This window comes from Rattus norvegicus, chromosome 1 (genome assembly GCF_036323735.1).
Source record: "Rattus norvegicus strain BN/NHsdMcwi chromosome 1, GRCr8, whole genome shotgun sequence".
Taxonomy (NCBI): Eukaryota; Metazoa; Chordata; class Mammalia; order Rodentia; family Muridae; genus Rattus; species Rattus norvegicus.
In genome coordinates this window covers 234,931,560-234,953,323 of record NC_086019.1, presented here as the reverse complement: position 1 = coordinate 234,953,323, position 21,764 = coordinate 234,931,560, and the positions used below count along the sequence as shown (strand labels likewise).

The following is a 21,764-nucleotide window of genomic DNA, read 5'->3' as shown; positions in this document are numbered from 1 at the left end:
AATTGATGCACATTTTTTCTTGAATTAAAGAACCAAATGTAGGTGTACTCTTTGTCACATGGTCATTTTTAGAACGTTTGTGACTATATAGGTAACATTTTTGTTACTGTGACAAATACTTGAAAGGAGAGGACAAAGAGAACCAAGAATTCCAAACATGGACCTCTGGGAACAGTTCATATTTAAATTATCGCATTCTGCCCCTGCTCCCCGAAAGCCCACGACTACCTCTCAGCGTGACGTGCGTCTGATCTAAACACCAAAGTCTGTAAAGTCAGTAGTTCCAAGTCCAGGTTTACGTTCTGAGACTGAAGGCCAGGTCTTTGCTATGAGCTGGCTCCAGTGTCTGAAGGTGTTCTGTTCCCTTCCCTGTGTGCAGCTGCACAAAAGAATTAGAGCGCAGGAAAGAGGGTCAGGACTAAAACAGTTCTGAAACCAGCACAGCAAGCCTTGAGTCCTGTGCCCCCATTGTCTCTCACCTTTCACATTTGTATGGTGGTGTAAGCTCCAAAGCACTGGGGTAGACCTGCCCTACAGCTACAGCCGTGCTCCTTGTCCTTTTTCTTTCTCTTCCCCTTTTCTTTTCTTTCTTTTGACCCTATGTATTGTCTGCAGCTTTCCTCCACAGACATCCCATGTTCCTAAAGAATAACATCCTCTCAGGCGTCTCCAAAGTTTGTCCTCTTAGGAACTACCTATAGAGATTCTGACCCTGAGAAACATTTGTTGGATTCCCAGGCCTGCCATTGAAATCGAATAGAATCATTCATGACCTTGGAACTGTTATATTCTGTATGTCTGCAAGACTTGTGTCATGTGGACAGCATCGAGGTCTGACACCAGCTTAGGTCTCTTGCACTATGGCCCTAGTAGCTTCTGAGTGCTCAGACGATTGAATACAAACTGAAAATTTTTTCCTAGGCAGTCACATGGAGCAGGAGCCACTGGAGTTGTCTTCTCAAGTGTTTCAAATATATTGAAACTTCCTTACTGTTGTGCCTTAGAATGAGTGTGGTCCTGTCAATTCCTCAGATGCCCTCTGGGTATCATATTTTCCAGATGAAAAACATGTAGCCTCTTTTAATTTGTGTGTGTGTGTATAGGGGTGTGTGTGTGTGTGTGTGTGTTTCATTTTTGTTATTGTTGTCAGTGTGTATTTGTGTTGGTTTATATGTATGATATACGCACATACGTGTTTTCAAGTGTGGCTGGCTTTTGTTTCCACAAGGTCAGAAAATGTAATCAGGTATCCTTCTCTATCATTCTCCATTTTATTCCTTTGAAAAGGTTTCTCATTGATGTCAACCTGGCAGCCAGCACACCCAGTAATCCTTAGGTTTCAACTCCTGACACCACAGGAGTCCCGTGCCTGCCTTCTGTGTGAGTGCAGGCATTGCAGTCATGTGTGCAATAGCCTGCTTTAGTCGTCTCCCTTCTAGGAACAGGTGAAAGACAGAGGAGACTGCCTGTTCCCATAGAAGCTTCCTCTCTTTTCTTCTTTTTTTCTAACTTGATCTCCCAACCAGCAGAATACCCATCACATTTAGAGTGAGTCTTCCCTCACAGTTCCTCTGTAAGCCTCACTGATACCCCCTAGAGGTGTACTTTACTCTCCTGGGTGCTTCTTATTAGAATCAAGTTAATAGTCAATATTCACTTTGATTAAAAAGGAAACAAGGTGGTTTATCTGTTTTCCAGGTCTGAGGAAAGGGATGAGGTGTGTGTTAGAGGAACTGAAATCAAAGATTTGATTACCCAAGCTAGTGGCACAGCAAACTTGAGAACTCATAGAATATGGCCTGTTGATTCTTTATGGGTTTTTAGCATCTGAGCAGTATCAGTGGCACTTCAAGTGGAATGGTTGATCTCGTCAGTACCGCTGGAGCAGATTAATATTTATTTCACTGCACGAGGCCACATTTATCTCCCCCACCATACTCCCTTCCTCTTTCCCTTAGACCACTTTTTAAAACTGATGAAACTTTTGCAACTCTAAATTTATCTTCCTTGCTTACCACATTGTTAGTCCGATCCTTCCACAGTTATTTGTGCTGTGTCCTTTTTGTTCCTAGTAATAAATGCTTTTTACGCCCCCCCCCCAAAAAAAAAAAAGATTCTCCCTCTCAGTGAACGGTTCAGGTTTCTATACTGGACGTGCTGCCTTCATTTTCCTTTCCCTAATCTGAGCTCACCCTCTGCTTTTTTGCTTCCTGACTCACTTGGGCTCCTGCTCCCTAGCACACATTTTCCTTGTGTTTTCACTGGGGAATGCTTACTTCTGTTTAGTACGAATTTTAATTTCAGGGAAAATGTGAAAGATGGGAAAATCTGTACAAGTTTATAACTCTTCTTAAATATATTTTGTCTGAGTACAGGGTTCATAGTTTTGACCATATTCTCAGAAATTGTTATCTGGTAGGGATAAGTTATAGAAGACCAGCTCCTCCTAGTCAGTTTTTCTGTCCTGGTGGTGCAGCTGGATCTGTTTCCTTGCCATTTTGCCACCTTTCCCAGAGCTCCTTGCTACTGGTTCCTCTGCTGGCTCAAGGGGACGATATATAGCCCAGTAGAAGGTCTGGAAGCAATCTTCAGCATACAAAGACATAAGATAAAACCAGAAAGTATCCACGGTGGGTTGGTTCTTTTCCTGATGACCTGGCCTTGCAGGGAATCTGACCCCACCACAGCAGCAACTTTAGCAAAAGAAATTGATCCCTAAGGAAGCCAAGTGCTGGCTGATCTCACTTAACACCACTGCCTCTCAAACCCATAGTGACAGGAATTCAGGTGTTATAATTCTGATAATTTTTGCCTTTCATTTAAACCTATAAAGTCACAAGTTATGGCTCATCTTGTATTTATTTATTAAAATGAAATCTCAGTTCAAATTTCTACCTTCAAACTTAAAAAAAATTGTGGGCATTTTAGCAAATGAAGCATTTGAGCAAAATCTTCTTAGAAATGCTTCGTTACCACATGAACGATTTCAGCTGTCTTATGCTGTCAAGAGTGCTTTATGATCCCTTTTGAAGAGATTTAAACCAGGGCAGCAGACATGACTCAGCAGTGATGAACACTCACTGCCCTAACAGAGGACTCACGCTCAGTCCCCGCACATATGAGGCCGCTCACAACCGTCTGAAACTCCAGGATCTGACACCAACGCACATAGAATAAAAATAAAATTTAAAAGATGGGTGTTCATATCACTCCTTAAGTTACATTGTATAGTCTAAAATGTGAATTTTTTAATATAAACAATATCACTTTCTTCTGTTTGTTTTCAAGTTTAATATACAGTTAGCACCTCAACTTGTGGAGAGAATGATTTAAAAAGCACTTTGCCTGGTTTTATGATCTCAAAAACAGCTAACTATAGAATAAATCATTGTACCATTTGATATAAATTGATAACTGCTTACAATGAATTGTTGATATGTTCATAGTGTTAAAAACAATGAAATTAATTTTCTCAAATTGCATAATGACGGTTTGAATTAGCTAGTATTTTACTATACATGTTTCCAAATGCATACTTTTTATTCCCTGTCTTGATAGTATGTGTCTGTCATAGTGCTGTGAGCAGGACCGCTGTCTTAGATGTGAGGCCATCCGGAGTGCCTTGGGTTTGTCACTGGAAGCTTTTGCTTAAGATTGATTTTGTGACTGTCCCTGGTATACTGGGAGTACACTGAATATAACTGATTCTGTTCTTGTCCATTTTTTGTTGGCTCTGAGTTATTTTCTCTTCCACTCCTTTTTCTGCTGTTATTTCTAATATTTCTGCTTCATCATCATGTCCTAAAATATAATAGAGACGATAGTCACATCTAAACGCTCACCCAACTGACCTTTCCCTTCCAAATTTTACTGCTAGAGTAAAAGAAGGGTGTGTAGAGTTACTAGCCTCTAGAGTATTTGTAACTTGCATTAAAATACTAATGCATATTAAATTCAGACTGATTTATGATTTTTATTTTGTGGCAGCATAGGACAAATGTTATGCATGCTTTAGGTATGAGACTATATAGAGAGGGGCTAATATCCCACATCTTGAACCATGCAACTAAACCCCAAATAGTTTAGTATAACTAGAACAGTCTGCCCGGGTTCTTGATCCTTGGGTCTCCATACTGATGATAATTACAGAGTGTTTAGAAAGGATTACTTTTGTAATTGAGCTTATTATTAATGTGCATATTATATTTCATACTCTAGGGATGGAAAAGCTGGGGGGAAACACATTTAGTGATAGCTATTCATTAGCCATCATTGAAGAATGAATTAGACTTTAAGAATCGATCAAAAATTCTCTGGTCAGCCTTTTATTACTATCTTGTCTTGAGCCCTTTTTTTAATGACGTTTATTATCAGATTGAAATGGCGATTGAGACGCTGCAAAAGTCTGACGGTCTGTCCACTCACAGAAGCTCTCTTCTCAACAGCCATGTAAGTTGCCTCTTCATGTACACTAATCTCTCGCTTGTTCTGCATGTGTTGCTTGCCTCTAAGTGCTTGTTTTATTTATTTACTTATTTATTTTGCTTCTTAACCTTCTTTTCTCAAGCCTCTTCAGACTCTAATTATTTAATGTGTGTTTTACACAGTGGGGTATCTCAAAACAGACCCAGTGTGCTGCTTTACCGGGTGTTTGTACTTCCTATCTGAATATACAAAATTTAAAATTAATGACAAGACCCTATTTATTTCTAAAATGTAGTTAATAGTAATTTTAAACATTTAAAGATTTTGTTAGCCACAGATTTATTTCATCTAAAGCAAAATTTTGCAGTCCACATCTTTACGCAAAACCAACCACATCTACTATGTGACTGATTAGTCCTTAAATGGATAAGTGGCCACTAATGCCAAAAGCAGTGGTAAACTATTCCAAATGCATGTACTGGTAAGAGTGTAAAGTAGGAAGGTCACAGTCGTGGATGAACTCAATGGCCTAAACAATGAAGGAAAAGGAAAATGGGCCCAAAGGAACGTTGTATGTAAGTCGTGACTTGCTCATACCCGAGGCAAGCAGAGTGGTCTTGCTGCCTCTTGACGTTCTGGCTGTTCCCGGGTACAGCGTCACTATAACACTGGTAAGTGTTGTGAAATAAACACTGTCATCCTCTGTTCAAATTTGAGGAAATAATGAAAAAACAATACAAGGGCGTTGTTTTTAGAAGGTAATTTCTGAAACATGAGGAAACGAATGGACACATGCCTTAAGTGTTGTGGATATAGCTCCTAGGGTGGCATTCATAACATTTGAGCAAGAATTAGACATTTCCTTCCTAATTGTTTTTAATTTAGGGATAATTTATTGTCATTTCTTAATTTTCTTAATATTTTTATGACTAAAAAGTTTAAAAGTAAGATCACTGAAATAGCTGTAGTACTTTTAGCAATCATAGAGTTTATAGAAAATATTTTACTGTGGTTTTCTGTTAAAAAAAAAAGAAAGAAAGAAAATGAGCTTTGAACTGTTTCAGATCTGTATTCCAAAGTATCACTTCCTTCTGATGTTCTAATGCTGAGTTTTGGAGGAGGTGTTTTGATTCATTTCCTTTTCAACAGAAGCATCTTGGCAAACAAAACATGTTAGCCAGTTCATAGAAGGACTATGACTATAGTAAAAATTACAGATAGAAATTTTAAAATAAGGATATAGATATAGATATATAGATATAATTGTTACGTCTTTTTAAAAATGATTTGAATACTCTTTTCCAGACTTTGTTCTTAAGTATATTCTGCTTATTGGAATGAATCTCTGGTGGGGTTAAAGGCTAGTTTACCATATGGTATTAGGATGAATTTGCCAGTTTGTATATTGAAAATAGCAAGTGAAAATGCTTATCACTTCCAACCAGAAATGTGCAGTCATATAAGTATTTCTAAAAATAAATAGAAATTTCTAGTTGCTCTTTTGAAATTTTCAGTTTTCTAAATTGACTCTGAAAGTCAATTCTTATTTCACTTTGGAGATATGAAATATATCATAATATTTTGTTTAAATTTAACTTCAGTTACCCAACTTTATTGATGCTTCATAAACAATAATGTAGGTATATAACATGTTTTTAAAATATTTCTATTTGTTTAAAACTTTTGAAATATATTGAGTGATTTAAAATTATTTTCTTTAGTTAGAATCTGTGAGGTAATGTTCTTTGTCACTGACCGTGAATGAAGCTGCTCAAACAACACAACTATGTGTTTTCCCTGGATTTGCGTTCTTATTGCACAGTCTAGCAAGTCTTGCATGTGCAGGCTTGCTTGCTGTCTGCAGGAAGAGTGGGCACAAAGGCCGCTCCTGTTGGACACACTTGCTTCACTACATCTCTGAAGTAGTCTCGGTTGTTCAGAACTGCTTTAGAGCGCACTTTTGTGAGTGGAAGCCACAGGATCATGGTTTTCCTGATGCCCACTGACTTAGTTCCTCCTGGCATGCAGAAAATGTTTCCATTGTCTTTTCCTTCAGATGTGAATGGTGTCTGGACTTTCACTGGGTTTCCCCAGCAGCTGGAACAAAATGCTACTCAGTGTGTGTCTTTCTGCTTTAGTCTGTGTATACTGTTAACCCAGTGGCTTCCTGTCAGCATCACAGACAACCAGTAAATATGTATTGGCTAGTTAAAGCTAAAAAAAAAAGTAAAGATTTTTATGATTTGTCTTCTAACACAGTTCTCTTGCATACAACAGTGCTGGTACATAGTAGATACATACTAAATATATGCAGAGTACACGCATGTAAGGGCAGCTAGACGTTATTTTATTGTTGTAGAGTTCCTTCCCAGTCACCTGTATGCCTATTTTGAATTCATACATACAATGTATTAGCTTCTCTTTTTGTCCCCAAATCTTCTTCAGCCAGTATGTATGTACTGGTAGAGTTCTGTCTCGTGGCTTTCTAACTAAATGAAGAATATGTGGGTCCCCTTATAGTTTTCCACACATATCCTTAAGATTAAAATTTTTTTCTTTCAACCTAATCCTTTAAAAAGTTGTACCCCAAAGTGATATCACTCATCTTTTTACATTTTAGAATGTGCTTTACTTTAGTTTTATAAAAAATTTTTGATATAATACTTTTGTTTAAATTTTATGTGTAAAGATGCTGTTAATAAATTTTATAGATCTCCCTGAGTCCAAAGCATATCTAATCCTTTTAGTTGCAGTCTTAAACTTGTCCTGTTCTGTCAGCTGTAATTATAAATACATTTTCATTTAGTGTTTATAGCATAGCCAATTTAGGATAGTTTACATGGTAAACTTAAGCCTAGAATTGTTGTTAAACTGTTACTAGCTTCTGCATAGCACATTTAAGCATATGTTTCCTTTTAATTCCTCTTAAAGTATATGAAACCCCTAGGCATTTATGTTTTTGGAGTCATCATAATCTAGCAGACAATTAATTCATAATGCTTATAATTTAAGCTACTGAAATATATTTAGCTTAAAGTAAAATCTTGGTTTTTAGTCTTTGCCCACCACTGTCATGGTTGTTTTGTAAATAAAAGTTACTATAGGCCTGTCAAAATGTATAACATCAGTGCAATGACCTTAAAGTAATTCCTAATTGATAATAATCCACCTGGAATGTTGCATTTAGATGTTAATTAGGCAATACGTTATTTATTTATTTTTATTTGTCAATCAGTGTTTCCCTTTAGAACACATAAGAATCATCCATCTTCTGTGTTCTGATGAATACAGATTCCATACAAAGGTTGAAAGATGCAGCTATCTGGCTTTCTGCCCTTGGATAAGAGTATGTTGGTTCATTATTACAATAATTAGGTTTAAAGAGAAAGTTTAAAATTTTCTATAATATCTTACAATCTTTAAAGTATTTCCCAAGATTGTAAATGTACTCACTTTATAAGATAGTTTATTAAAAGAATAAAATAAGAGAAACAGATGGTTTTATTCTAAACTACTATATCTTCACGGAATTGAATTCTAGTGTTCAAATACATTTCACTAAGAAGAAAACTGCATAAAACAATGTACTCTCTAAGAATTATTTGGTTCCTTTGGGCAGGTAGCATTTGGCATAATCTCTTACATTATTTTACAGAAATGCAGCTGCTTAGTTCCTCTAATAATGAAGCAATCCTATGTAATCCTATGTTTTAGATTCAGTATCTGACTTAGAATTTCATCATGTGTCAAAATCAGAAAATTAGACACGAGTGTGTAAAATGTAGATGAAATGTTCCAAGTCTGTGGGGCATAGTTTAGATGGTGTACTGCTTCCTTAGTAAGTTTAAGGTGTGGTTGTTGGCAGTCTTCCCAGCCGGGACCCCGTGGCAGCAGACCAGACACCTCCATTGCCAGGGCTTTTATTTCTATCGACTCCTCTTTCTTTCCACGTGCTCACCATGCTTCTGCAAGGACTAAAGTGCTTCCTTTTGATGAGGTGGAGGCAGAACAAATTTAGTTTTGCTATTGTCAAGTCCCCAGCCAACCACAGCTGGATGCTGTGCATCTGTACACATATTTGTGTATATTCCTATTAATCAAATTAATATTTTCAAACTAGTTTAAACATAAAACATTTTGGGGAATATAAACAATATACAAAGATAGTAAGTAAATGTTATAAGGAGAGACAGGTACACAACTACGGTAGTATTAAAAGTTTCATTTCTATATCTAAGTAATTATTTTCATTTGTTTATATTACATTAAAATTGTTTATTGGTGTGTTTTCATTTATATATTCTGGTTGTAAAGTTCACATTTTAAAATTAACTTCCATTTCTAGGGGAAATTTCCCTCAAGCTAAGATTTTCTATATAAATATATCTCTGCTCATTAACAAGGGAAAGTATACATAGAATTACTTCTTTTCCCTTTCTTGATCATGTTATTATCCCATTAATGGGGACATACACACACACACACATACACATACACTCATACAGCTTAAGTACTTTCAATTTAAATGTGTTCTACAATGTGTATTGTGTGTATGAGAAATTTGTTACATCATTTGCTACTGCTAAAAATATTTTCACTTTATACAAAAAGCCTTTCAGGAACTTGTTCTTTTTTTTGTTAACCCTTGATAAGAAGGGTCTGTGTCCCTTCCTGTTTTAACATGTTAAGAATACCAGTAGAAGGGAGCTTGCTCACTGTGCCTTGCTCTACCTAGCATCTGTGAAAGACTAGCACACTTTCATAGTACAGCTCACAGTGGCTACTTGAATTCCACTTGAAGTGCTTTCATATCCTGTCAATCTCTGAGGCACATGGATGAAATTTGAATCAGGTTGGTATTGCTGTGTCTTTGTCTTTCTTACTTCTGTTTTATATTTTAAACTCTTGAAATTTAAAAAAGAAAATACTCTAAAGAAGCCCACTATTTAATGCCTGAGTGAGTTTACTCTGATGTTTCATATAAAACACGTGTTTAGAGAGAACCTGTTCTGTGTGTTATTTTCAATGCACACACTCATGTTTGAGTGTCTCTGGAAAATGTTTTACTTATATAAGCTATAAGTAAATGCTATGAAAAATTCTTTATGAACTTTAATTTTTTCTGTCAATGTAAAAAGGAGAGCTAATTTTGTGTAATCTCTTTAGTGTTTTCTAGTGTTAAATTATATATGATACAATATTAACATGTATTTTAATGTTTATTTATATGGATATATATTCCTTAGGGAACTCTAAGTCTTCCTTAGTGGGACATAACTGTATTGTTACAAGAATCTTACATGAACTGTGGTGTACTACTGTAAGTTTGATGACACATATTTCACTATTTAATGATTACTTGGGGATATCTGAAGTTAAAATGCTCTGGGAAATTCAGTTGTCATAGTTCAAAAAACAAGCAAGACAATTTGATAAATTTTTATAAAAGCCTTGAAAGTTCTGGTTCAAAGTTTAATAAAAAAATCTTAAGCTAGACAGGTAAAATAGAATAAAACCTTTGACTTACTTGAATGCCCAGGTCATTGTCACCTTTAGCCTTTGACTACATACCCAGAGGACATGTACTGTCACATTCATCTTTGGGTTATTTTACTTCCATAATTCACATTTAACTACAGTCTCGGGTCAGTGTTTGCTCTTTACTGTACCATTTATAAATGCCATACAGATTGTTGAGACAAATAATAGGAGGCATTTGCTGCTTTGATGGCCTGTTGGTCTAGAGTAACTAGGAAACAGGAGTTAGAAACCACGCCCAACACTGAGACAATATATAACCTTAGGAAAACCATTTATATTTATTTCATTTCTTTTGCAAGTAAGTGAGTAAGTTGAGATCTAATAATAGACATCCAGCAGAGATTTTTCTTTATTTCTATATTTAAGTATTATTTTTAAAGAAACTATAATATAAAACTTTAACATGTAAACTATAGGCAAAGAAAACATGATTTAGTATTTAGCAGAGTAGTGTGCCTTCCAAAAATTTGAGGTAAAAAGACTTCAACTTTGAGGTAGAAAATTGGTGATTGTGAAAATAGTGCTTTTCATCATCTTAAAGTTATTTGTAACCTCTAGCAAGTGTTCTTCTTGGGAGGAAGAATGACTAAATTTTGCCTATTTATATAATTTTTCCCAGTAGATGAAATGTTTTTGTATTATCTAATAGTTATTTGAGATGTTATTTAAGATTATAATTCTGTAACAATGAGTAAAATCTTACTTCATACAAGTAAGCCTACTGTTTATTGTAACAAATCAATGTAAAAGATGAAATAGGTGCCGTGTTGCAAGGCTTAGTTTTGTTCTATAACAATTATAAGTGATGTGCTTATATTATGAATTTTGACCAGTGAATGCTGTTATTTTATTTCTTTGCAAAAAAAAGTACATATCTCAGGAATATAGTCAGTGTAGGGAAAATTTAATATCTCTACTTATGCTGGAAAAATTAGATAATATCTGATAACTGTGTGATATTTCCTAGAGCTTAGAAAGTCAGTTATCCCAGCTTCTGAATTATCACAGTTTATCCTAAGAGTTAACGAAGAGTCCCAAGTAGTTGTACATACTGTACCTTGCCGACATTTTGGCAAATTCCATGAATTCTCTCTTATCTTAACAGCTCCAGTGGCTGTTGGACAATTACGAGACAGCAGAAGGAGTGAGCCTTCCAAGGAGCACCCTGTATAACCACTATCTTCGACACTGTCAGGAGCACAAGCTGGACCCAGTCAACGCTGCCTCTTTCGGAAAACTAATAAGGTCCATTTTTATGGGGCTACGAACTAGGAGATTAGGCACTAGGTTAGTACTCATGGTCAACATAATTAGTTCATCTCTCTGTTTCAAATTAGAGCAGTGTTGGAGAGTGAGCAAAAATGTACTTCATTACAGAAAAGATGTCAGGAGAAAAATATAGAATGAACCCCCTTTATAAAGCCCACAGGAAAATTATTCAGTGGCTATTACCACACTGACTTTCAAACTACATAGAAGTTAGAAGGCCAACTTGTTTAAGATTTGCATATAACAAATAATGCACGTATACAGAGGCATAGTAAATGGAAAATAAGCATTTCCTTATTGCTTTAAAATATATTTAGTTGTTTTTCTGGAAACTGTTGACTTGGAGAAGTTAAGGCTGAAGTTTCCACTTTATTTTGTGACTCTGAGGCCAATTAACAGTATTCGGTAAAGTTACAATGTGTACATATTGAAGCTCTTTCTGGTGGTCCTATTTTACCTCTTCGTAGCCTTCTAAGTTTTCCGATTGTCTCTCTTGTTCTTGGTTGTGAAGACAGGCATATATGGGAGTGAACTGTAGCATGCTTCCATTATAGAAAACATGTATCTGAGGTAGGGACTTGCCATCTTATGGGTTTCTTTCCTTCCCAACAGTGAGTGATTTTTCTAATCAAACATGATGAAAAGAAAATTTAGAGTCTTGAAGCTTCATTTCTGTTTTCTACGAGTTTTTACAAATTGATAACTCATATTTTAAGCAGTTAGGTAGAAATACATTAATTCTTTGACTTTTCTAAGTTATATGGGAATCATATACAAAACATTAAATTAGAGCTGTCATTCTATACATTGGGTGATAGCACATTAGTTAGAATCACAGCCTCAGAGATTTACAGTACAGGGATTTTTCTTTAAGTCCCTGGAAAAGAAGCTATATCCTAATAATTAACAACAGTAAGCATTTATGCTGAAAGGAGAAGCAAATTTTGTCAGAGAGAAAAGACTAATGTAGCCTTTACTCACTCTCAGGTACATGGCTAAGATCCCTATAACAAAACACAGTTTAACTTGGGAAATGCATACCCATTTGTTCTAGCTTCTCTTCTTTTTTTTTTTAAAGATTTATTTGTTTATTATATACAAGTACAATACAGCTGTCTTTTTTTTTTTTTGGTTCTTTTTTTCGGAGCTGGGGATTGAACCCAGGGCCTTGCGCTTCCTAGGCAAGCGCTCTACCACTGAGCTAAATCCCCAACCCTCTAGCTTCTCTTCTATTACTGTGATGAAACAGTGTAACTAAAAGCAACTTGGAGAGGAAAAAGGTTTGTTGGTTTGTACTTGGTGTTCTCAATCTATTACTGAGAGAAGGCAGGACCAGGAACTAAAGACAAGGACCTGGAGGCAAGACCATGGAGGGATGCTTCTTGGTGCCTCACTCACAGGGTCTTGTTTAGCTAGCTTTCTTACACAACCCACGACCACCTATCTTTACATGGTGCCACTCACAGCAGACTGGGCCCTCCTGCATCAACTAATAATCCAGACATCCTCCCCAATGCATGCCCACAAGCCAATCTCACTAGGCAGTTTCTCAGTGGGAGCTTTCTTCTCAGATGACCCAAGCTGAAAATTAAAGTATGAAATGATTTCTATAATATAATTTTATAGAATGAGATATATATATATAAAGAGTCAAAGAAATGGAAAATTGTGATTTTTTTTTCCCTAAGAAGTAGACACTTCTGAAGAAGTGTGATTGGACAAAGTGGTGTGCTGTGATCTAAAATTATAAATAGTGAAGTATAAAGGGTGGCCCAAGAAAGCCTTTCATTCAGACTCCATGCTGCTTCCTCAGAGTAAAAAATACTCTTTTGTCCTGATGCAAGACGTCCTAAATCCAGTTTACGAAGGCGGCCGGCTGTGTCTATCGCCCATGTCACCAGAGAGCAAGTGAGAGGGTTTCTTCTTCTCGCCACGGTCTGTTTCTGCTGGTTTCTCTAATGCCAACTACCATATTTTGGGGCAGTATGCCCCAAAACTCTTTACTGTTGTTAGTTTTAGAAGAGTTGGTTGTGTTTGAACTGTGATTTTTTTTCTTTTGCTTGCTTTGAAGCAAATGTACAACTTTCAAATTGCCAGAGGTTCAGTTCTTTCATAAATATATTCTTCTACCATTACTTCAAAAGATGGTATATTTTAAATTGCAGAATGTAGTTGTCTATTCAGACTGAAGAAGCTGGCTTTCATTCCTTTGGGGAAAAAAAGAGCCTTTTGTTTCCCTAGTATCTGCACCCCTGCCTCCCCCACCACAAAACAGGAAAATCATTAGAAACATAGCCTGGTGTCTCCTAGCTCATGGCTCAGTAGTTACTTGTATAGTGCCAATATTTTGAAACTCTAGGCTTGAGTCAACATTCTAATAGCTGTATTGTTGTACTGCTTTTGTTGCTGAAAAGATTTCAATGGGTCCTATTTTGAAGCTCTTTTCAAACATTGAAACACATCTTTAAAATAGAAAGGGACAAAATTGGAGTTGTTTGGGTTTGTGAATGAGTAGAATCTATATTCTATAAGTACATTCTGCAGCATTGAAGCTTTTACTTTCTCCTCCCAGTATGAGGTGCTTGCAGTTGAGTTGGATAGGAAAGCCTAAGGAACTAAGGAGGGAATAAATGCTATAGAGGTTGAGTTTAAACAAATGGACTGTTCGGAAACTGGGTAGATGTTAATAGAGAAAGCCAGAGGTGCAAGTTAAGAGTTCAGAGATTCTGCTGTGGAACCTGGTCTTGATGTTTTCACTCCTATTCCAAGGCATGGAAGAAAAAATCAGTACAAATGAAGAGGCAGATGAAATTCCACGTGGCTGTTTATGCAAGTGAACTTCTATGGAAGCATTATCTGTCTACAGAATTGTCTAGGGAAATTGTCAAAACTCCCTTAGCACTTAGTGGACAAAAAGCAAATAAAGCCATTGCATTTCTATCAAAGGTAATTTAAAGGGCACCTTGTGATCGATCCCTTATCCAAAGGGATTAAATCTGACTGAAGGCGACCCAGGTGTGCTTCTCTTCTCAGGCCATTCCTAGTGGGATAGAAAGAACTTCCTCTCACTCCAACCACAATGCTAATTTGTAAGAAACTGAGGCTCATAGAAGGAACATCAGTTTATGTGTGTTTTCCCATGGCCAATGACTCCTGCTTCTACTCTTTTCTACTCCAAATAGCCTCTAGCTTGTCTAGAGTACTACAGGGTGTGATCTGAGTAGGTTTGGTGTGGGCTTTTGCTCTCATTTCAGTGGGTTCTACAAACAATAGCTAATCTCTCAAATGGAAGGTGTTAAGTTTTCATTTCTATTTCATTTTCTCGAAATTATAGGGATTTAATTACCTTAATGTCTCTTCAAATATATGGCTCATTTAATGTAAGTTTGTTAGTTTTGGAAGTAAAATTATCTATTTTCATTAAAAATATTTAATTCACACATCACTTGCATTTCTCTTTGTAAAGGAAAGAAAAATTGGAAGAATGCTCACAGACATATTGCTATATATAGACTTGTTAAAAACTGGTCTCTCTGCAAGAACTTACATATTTAAAATGCTGTTTTTGCAAGAATTTGCAAATTTCATTCAGAATAAAAGTTATTTCTAATATCAAGCATTGTATTTTTTATATCTGAAGAAGTTGCAAAACTTTTATTCCAGGAGGGCCTCACCATTTTTACGGGAACATGTCCCTGTCTTTTATGTTTTATCTTATTAGTAAACAACAGATATGAATCAATAAAACAGAAACTAATACAATGTTCTTAAAATATATTAAGTACCTTCTTCCTTTTTATGTTTCAAAATATTAAAAATAAACCATCATATAATATAGCAATAATATTATATCATTGTGTATAAAATAAACACAAAAAGAAAAATTAACCCAAGACTACAGAATGAAGTTGTTTTTTTTTTCTCTGTGTTTATGGCAAATTGCTGTCTAGTGTATAGTGATTTGTGCTGTGGATGAACTGTGATTGGCCCAACCTAAATTACCTTCTAAATTCAATTTAAAATACATATTAGAAAATAAATTAATGTGAGTGGGACAAGTGGGATATCTGGCGAATGTTTAGGTGAAAGTTTAAACGAACTGGTTACAAGAACTGAGGTCTTGAGGTGATTATTTTGCAATTTTATTTTTCTCTTTGGAATATCACTGTAGAAGTATTACAGGCATCCAGAAAAGATAAATTATAAATATGAAATGTGGGTATGTTTTGACCCAATTTTTCTGTGTGAAGTTAATGGCTAATTCTAATTATACTGACTTTTCATGTTTCCATATTTATTGTTCTTTTGTGAAGAGGAAACTCCAAGTACCATTACTATGGGATCCGGGTGAAGCCAGATTCTCCTCTTAACCGTCTACAAGAAGATATGCAGTACATGGCTATGAGGCAACAGCCCATGCAACAGAAGCAAAGGTATAATATGAGTTGTTGTGTCAAAGCTACATACATATTAATTCCACAGGTCCTCTTCTCTCTCAGCAAATAGAATGAACAAACACACAGGAAGCGATGCTACCATTAACATGCTTTTGCTGTGAATCGTGTTGAAATATCATTTAGAATTTCAGTGATGCCTTTCTCAGTTTTTTAAAAATAACTTGGTCATTAACATTAAGGGCCCACTTAGAGTTAAATGTGACATCACTGTTGATACAGGGAAATGGCACGCAAAGACCAAGGAGTACATCTCGGCAGAGAGAGCACCTTTCGATGCATGAGACATGCTTTTCTTACATCCTTCAAATAATTCTTTTAAGTTTTATTTACTGCACATGCAAATGTGAGTGTGTGAGTGAGTATGTGAGTGTGTGTGTGTGTGTGTGTGTGTGTGTGTGTGTGTGTGTGTGTGTGTAAGAGAGAGATGCCCATGTGTGAGATATATTGGTGAAGGTAGGTATGTGGAGGCTAGAGAATACCTTTCAGGATTTGCTGCTGCTTCTTCTTCTTCCACCATGGCTTTCATCCATGCAGGTCATCAGGTATGCATAGCAAGCAGCTTCACCTTGTGAGCCATCTTGCCCACGCCAGCTAATTCTTTCTGACCAAGTCTGGGTTCTTGTAGGATCTTTGGGAATTCTTAAATTTCCTTTGCATCTGATCTTCACCAACATAGACGTTAGAGCTTTAAGAGATCTTACATTTATGGGTTGATGGATACATGGGTGGATAAATGAATCAGAAAATGGATAGAAAGATGGATGGATGGTTGGATAGATGATAGAATTATAAATCTTGGAATCGAAAAGAACCATCTCTGTCTGATCTGTACTCATAATCCTTGATAATCAAAGTATTAGCACCCATGATTTTCACAAAGCTTAAGTGGAATATACAGCCCATTGCACTGGTAAGAGCCTTTCAGTCACTTATAACTCTGTCACAATTCACAGTAAATAAAAGTTTTGCAAACTCACCCTCTTTATGCTCTGTACTTATAACTGTCCTTTCCTACGGAAGCAGTAGAAGTACTAGGAAAAGGGATGGTTTCCCTGGGTTCTTCATTATCCTAAGGTGGTTATGTGTAAGGTCTTCTCATCCACACTAGTGTAGTATGCAGACAACATCATATAATAGGTCAAGAGACATTGATTAAAGGCCTACTATGTGCTGGTCCTAAATTCAAGGGTAAGACATAGTCTCTACCTTTAAAAATACAAGGTGTATGAGGAATGAGGAAAATAAAGTAATACAATGTCTTGTGCCAAAATCCAGTGTTAATCAAAGAACTCTAGATTACAGAATAATTGAACAAAGCCCAGGAGAGGGAGGATAAGTAAATGTCATAAAGAAAGTGTTACTTGAGTAGGGACTAAGGAAAAGGCAGGGCTCTCTAGGTAGAAGGGAAGTGTTCCCATAAGCACATGGAGGGAGAGGAGGAGACTGGCAGTGGGCCGAGGTTTGGTTAAGTTGTTACTGCAGAGTTGCTTGAGTAGAGAGTTAGAGAGGCAATGTCTGCAGCTGTTCCAGGCATACATTAGGAGATTTAGTTTTACTTGAAGATAATAAATTCGAGGTGTTTGTGTGTAGAAATAGCTGGAAAGCTATTTAAAGCTTTGAAGCAAAAGAATGAAATTTTGATTCTTTTTTTTCTAGAGAGATGACTTTTTGATTTGGGGCAAGACATAGGTAATGGGGAAAAGCTGAAGGTAGGGATAGGGGCTTTTGTTAATTAGTTTCAGCACAGTCATAATTTCGTGAGTGCTAGCCCAGCGACACAGTTCAAGGCTGGCTATCTTATTTTTTTTTTAAAAAGCAGCACAGATTCTCAATTTTGTTTTTAATTTCTAGTTATTTTTTTTAATCTATAGGTAGGAAAATGAAAAAGGACTGAAGAAAACACAATAAAACATGTATTAGTACCTTGTATGGTAGCAATAGTTTATATGTTATAAACTATTATGATCACAAGTTTTTGCTTATTTTTCCTCCTATTAAGAACAAGATTTATAGCATTTACTTCTGCTGTGCTCTCTGCCCCCAACTTAGCAGCAAAACACAGTAAATGATGATGAAATCAAGAGAAGCTTGATTTAGAAATAACATATTCAAATGTAATTACTAAGAGAAGCTTGGTAAACTGTGCCTAAGACAAGTAAGCCCATCTCTTCTGTGATTTATCTGGGAGGAAATCTAGTAAACTTGCATGAATGTAAATTTTCAAAAGACAGTCTTTACAAAAAGCCTGAATTAGGGAGGTAAAGTTTTTTTTTTCCTTTTCTTTTATCTGAATTTTCCTACTAAACAGACTCTAGAGCTGTAAAGGTTAAGGAGTCACTGTAAGAAAAAGGCACCATGTGAACATGTTTATAGAGATATAAAGTGCTTATCGTATTAGTAAAATTTGCCAGTATCAGTGTCTTGATTAGCCTGCCTTCCTGTTAGTGAAGAACATTAGAATCCTGAAGATGTACTCAATGTAATAGGTTTGGTTTCTCTCCTCGTGGTATTTTTTAAGATTTGGGTTTCACTATCTAGTCCTAGCTGGCCTAGAACTTTATGCAGACCATGCTGGCCTTGAACTCACAGAGACTCACCTGCCTCTGATTCCTGAAGGCTGGGATTAGAGGCATGGCCACCACGCTTGGTTATGGGGTTGCTCTGTCAATGGCACCCTGAATGACAGCAGTGTTCTTGCTGAGTACTGGAGCTTTACACTGCTATACCCAAGAGGTTTCAGCTTGCTGAAGGACCATATTCACTGCACACTCTCTTTCCTTGAGTTTAGACGTAAGGGTCAAATTAAGAGTATTTGTTGAAATAATGAATAGTAATTATTTTTATCATTTATCTGAAATTCTGTAGTTTTTTTTAAATTTGGTTATTCGAGTCAGGGTTTTTCTCTATAGTCCTGGCTGTCCTAGAACTCTCTCAGTAGACCATGGTGGCCTCAAACTCTAATAAATCTGCTTGTCTCTGTTTCCTGAGTGCTGGGATTAAAGGTGTGCATTCTACTCCCTAGCCCACGATATGTTTTTAGTGTCTGGATAATTTCAAGATTCAGATTATTCTAATGAAAGTAAAATTCATAAAGAAAATGTACTCTCTTGTTAAACTATGGTATGTGGATGTTTAAAATAGTTAATAATAGGTAGTGGCATTTCAGTGGCAATTCAGTATATTCAGATTAAATATCTCATGATATATTTACTGCACCTATAGTTCCATTTATACTTAAAAGTCAAGTATGTGTGTTCATCATTTTGATAATTTAAGTTTTGGTATTTAGTTTTATATATCTAGTTTGGAAAATTGATATAGAGGTAATTTCCACATCTGTGCAAATCAGAAGCTCTTCAAAGCTGCCATACGGAGCGTAGCCGGTCAGAGCATAGCTGGTCAGAGTAGCCATGCACAAGACACAAATGAAAAGTGATTATGGCTGAGAAGCAGATATTACAGGGTCCATATTTTCCCATACTTGAGAGATAAATGTGTCTTTAAACCATTTACCTAAAATAAAGGAGTAGATCAGAGCCTGCTTGATTCAAAGGCAATTGTGGAATGTTGCTATAGACAAAACAAAATTATAAGTAGTCAGGGTCATGTGTTTCCTTGGGACTTACTTGTGGGTGCCATGGTCTGTGGGCCTTCAGTGAAGGGCAAATGAACTCAGACTTTCAGCAGCCCTTATTGCTGTTCCTCTGGGATCAGAGGGAGGCAGGGTACCTAAATGCCATGAATTCCTCTGCCAGTAGAGTTAGCTGTAGGTAGTAAAAAGGAGAAAAGTGTGTAAAATAGCTTCTGTTGAAAGAAAACTTTGAATTTGAATGGGCTCATTTTTAAGGAAATTTACTCATGTACTAATTTCTCACCTTCATTTAGACAACACACAGACTAGGCTATTAGGGAGCAATGAGAGGGATAATTTTCAGCACTTAAAGAAACCCATAGGAAATGTTGACACATATTTGAACTATTCTTTCGTATCATTGTTTCAGAACTGGTAGAGAGAAACTGTATCTTTTGACAGTGTCCCTGACCATGTCTGATCCCAGTGTCCACTCTCAAAATACTAAAATTTATCATTTCTGAACAATTTCATGTAGTTGTAAGTTGCTTACAGAATAATCACATCACATGTAAAAGAGCATACTATGAAGAACGGTAAGAGCAAAATCAGTTTACAGGAAAACGTCTACATTGGACAGACACCTCACCATATAGTGACCTGGACAAGAATCCCCCCTCTTCATACTTGTGTGAATTCTGTCCTCAAGACACAGGTGACTTAATCCATGCACTTACAAAAAGGTTCATAGCAGATGTGGAGGCTCATGGCTCCCTTCTCTTTCTTCCCCCGGTCCCTTAGCATCTCTTTCCCTTTCCCTCTCACATAGAAGAGTGAGGCAAAAGAACTGCTCCATGCCTGAGCACAGCCTCAACTACCCAGTGGAACCTTGTCTAAAAATGCACATGAAAAGCAGGACAGAATCACACTGTTTAATCGCAGGATGTTTTAATCAAGGGGGAAATGTGTCATCTCTGCATTCACATGGTCCCTGGCTAGGAAGAGGAGTCTGAAAGACAGCCTTTATGGTACTGGCAGAAAGACAAGAGAGCAGTTGTAGAAGCAGGGACAGCAAGACTCCTTACACCTCAGATGAGAGGGAGGACATCCAAGGATGGTTGCTATTAGAGGTTTCTTAACGAGGAGTATACAGATTTGATTGTGGATGATTTCAGCACCCTAAGCCTCAGTTTCTTCATCTACAAATGAAAACATCTAAAAACTATCATTTCATAGTTCAAGTGAAAAAATGAAATTTTTTAAGTTAGAAACATTGAAGTGTTATTCTTCTTTATGGTACCATTATAAGCACTACAGAAAACTCTTTAGTAATCCTTGCCATTTTGTAGAAGGCACCATGGGAGTACTGTGGGTGTTACTTGTTTCTCTGTTCTTCAAGGCTAGTAGTTCCCAGCTTTGATCAATATTAATAGTTTATCATACTTTCCCTGGACCACGATTTCTCTGGGGTTATTACAGAGCTAAACTTGGAGGACTGGGTCATTCCTTTGAGGCAGGTAAGAGTAACAGAAGTCTTAGGTGAGCAACTGCTCTGTAAGTGTGCACCCGGTACTCTTCTGTTTATTGAGCTTTATAATGTCCTTCAATGTCACTTTCTATGACAGAGCTCATCGGGAAATTATACTGTAATTTACTTACAAGAAAGTCCCATTTAATTGTGTTTTAGACAAGAATCGTAGCAATTTATTTTTTCCTAGACAGAGTCTTGGGTGCTTTTACTTTTTGTTGACATCAGGTAGAACAGGATTGTGAAAGAAGTGGAAAATGTATTTTTAGGATCTCTGTAACAGAGCCAGCTATAAACAACAGAAGTCCTGCATACAGTCACAGACACACGCACACACACAACACACACACTAAACTTTGTATGTAAGAGTATCACTGTTCTAGGCATCTAAGTGCGTAAGCCACTGGTGCTAACAGGACTCAGTAAAGAAATCCAGGAATTCAAACTTGCTCTTACAACATTACCTCCTCAGCACATACCAGAGCACATTCATTAAAGCACGAGTGATCCACATCATTCCCTCTCAGTCGAGACGATGACCCCATTTGAACTTACTTTGTTTAATCACTGCAAATGTAAACTAGTGAATAGCCCAATATTCTGAGTTACCAAGAAGAGTACAAATGAAACCCGGCCTTTAGTCAGCCAGGTTGATATTAGGAGTCACTTTGACATCTAATGTGGCATTGCAGACTCATTTACTATTCATAAATAATGGACCTTCTCATGAGGACCATTTCCTTGTGGTTGGTCTGTGTCTATATCACTTGGCTCATTTCCAGTATTAATCTAGGACAGTTTTTCTAGAGAGAATTACAAGACACCAGTAAAGTTGAAAATTTTAGCCTCTTGCTCTTGTTCAGTGAGCATTTTTATTCGTGCAACTTAGTTTTATACTTTCATGAATCGTAAATACAAATCCTAACTGCCCGTAGAGTCTTGTTGCCTTTCATCTTGGCATTTTCCAGCTGCT

General features: G+C 36.7%; 1 protein-coding gene across 11 annotated transcripts in view; it reads left to right on the top strand.

Moving 5' to 3' along the window:
* The window catches only part of Rfx3 (regulatory factor X3), a 259,528-nt gene that overhangs the window by 169,666 nt on the left and 68,098 nt on the right, over positions 1 to 21,764 (top strand). For 8 of the 11 annotated variants that reach the window (NR_172644.1, NM_001395594.1, XM_017589448.3 and 5 more), the window contains 3 exons: positions 4,375 to 4,449; positions 11,072 to 11,253; positions 15,549 to 15,668. Coding sequence is in view for 10 of the 11 variants with exons in the window: in NM_001395594.1 (NP_001382523.1) it covers positions 4,375 to 4,449; positions 11,072 to 11,253; positions 15,549 to 15,668 (377 nt within the window). In the remaining variant the exon portion in view is untranslated. The remainder of the gene's footprint in view (positions 1 to 4,374; positions 4,450 to 11,071; positions 11,254 to 15,548; positions 15,669 to 21,764) is intronic. The other 3 variants (XM_063268579.1, XM_063268574.1, XM_039084355.2) reach the window with 1 other exon arrangement.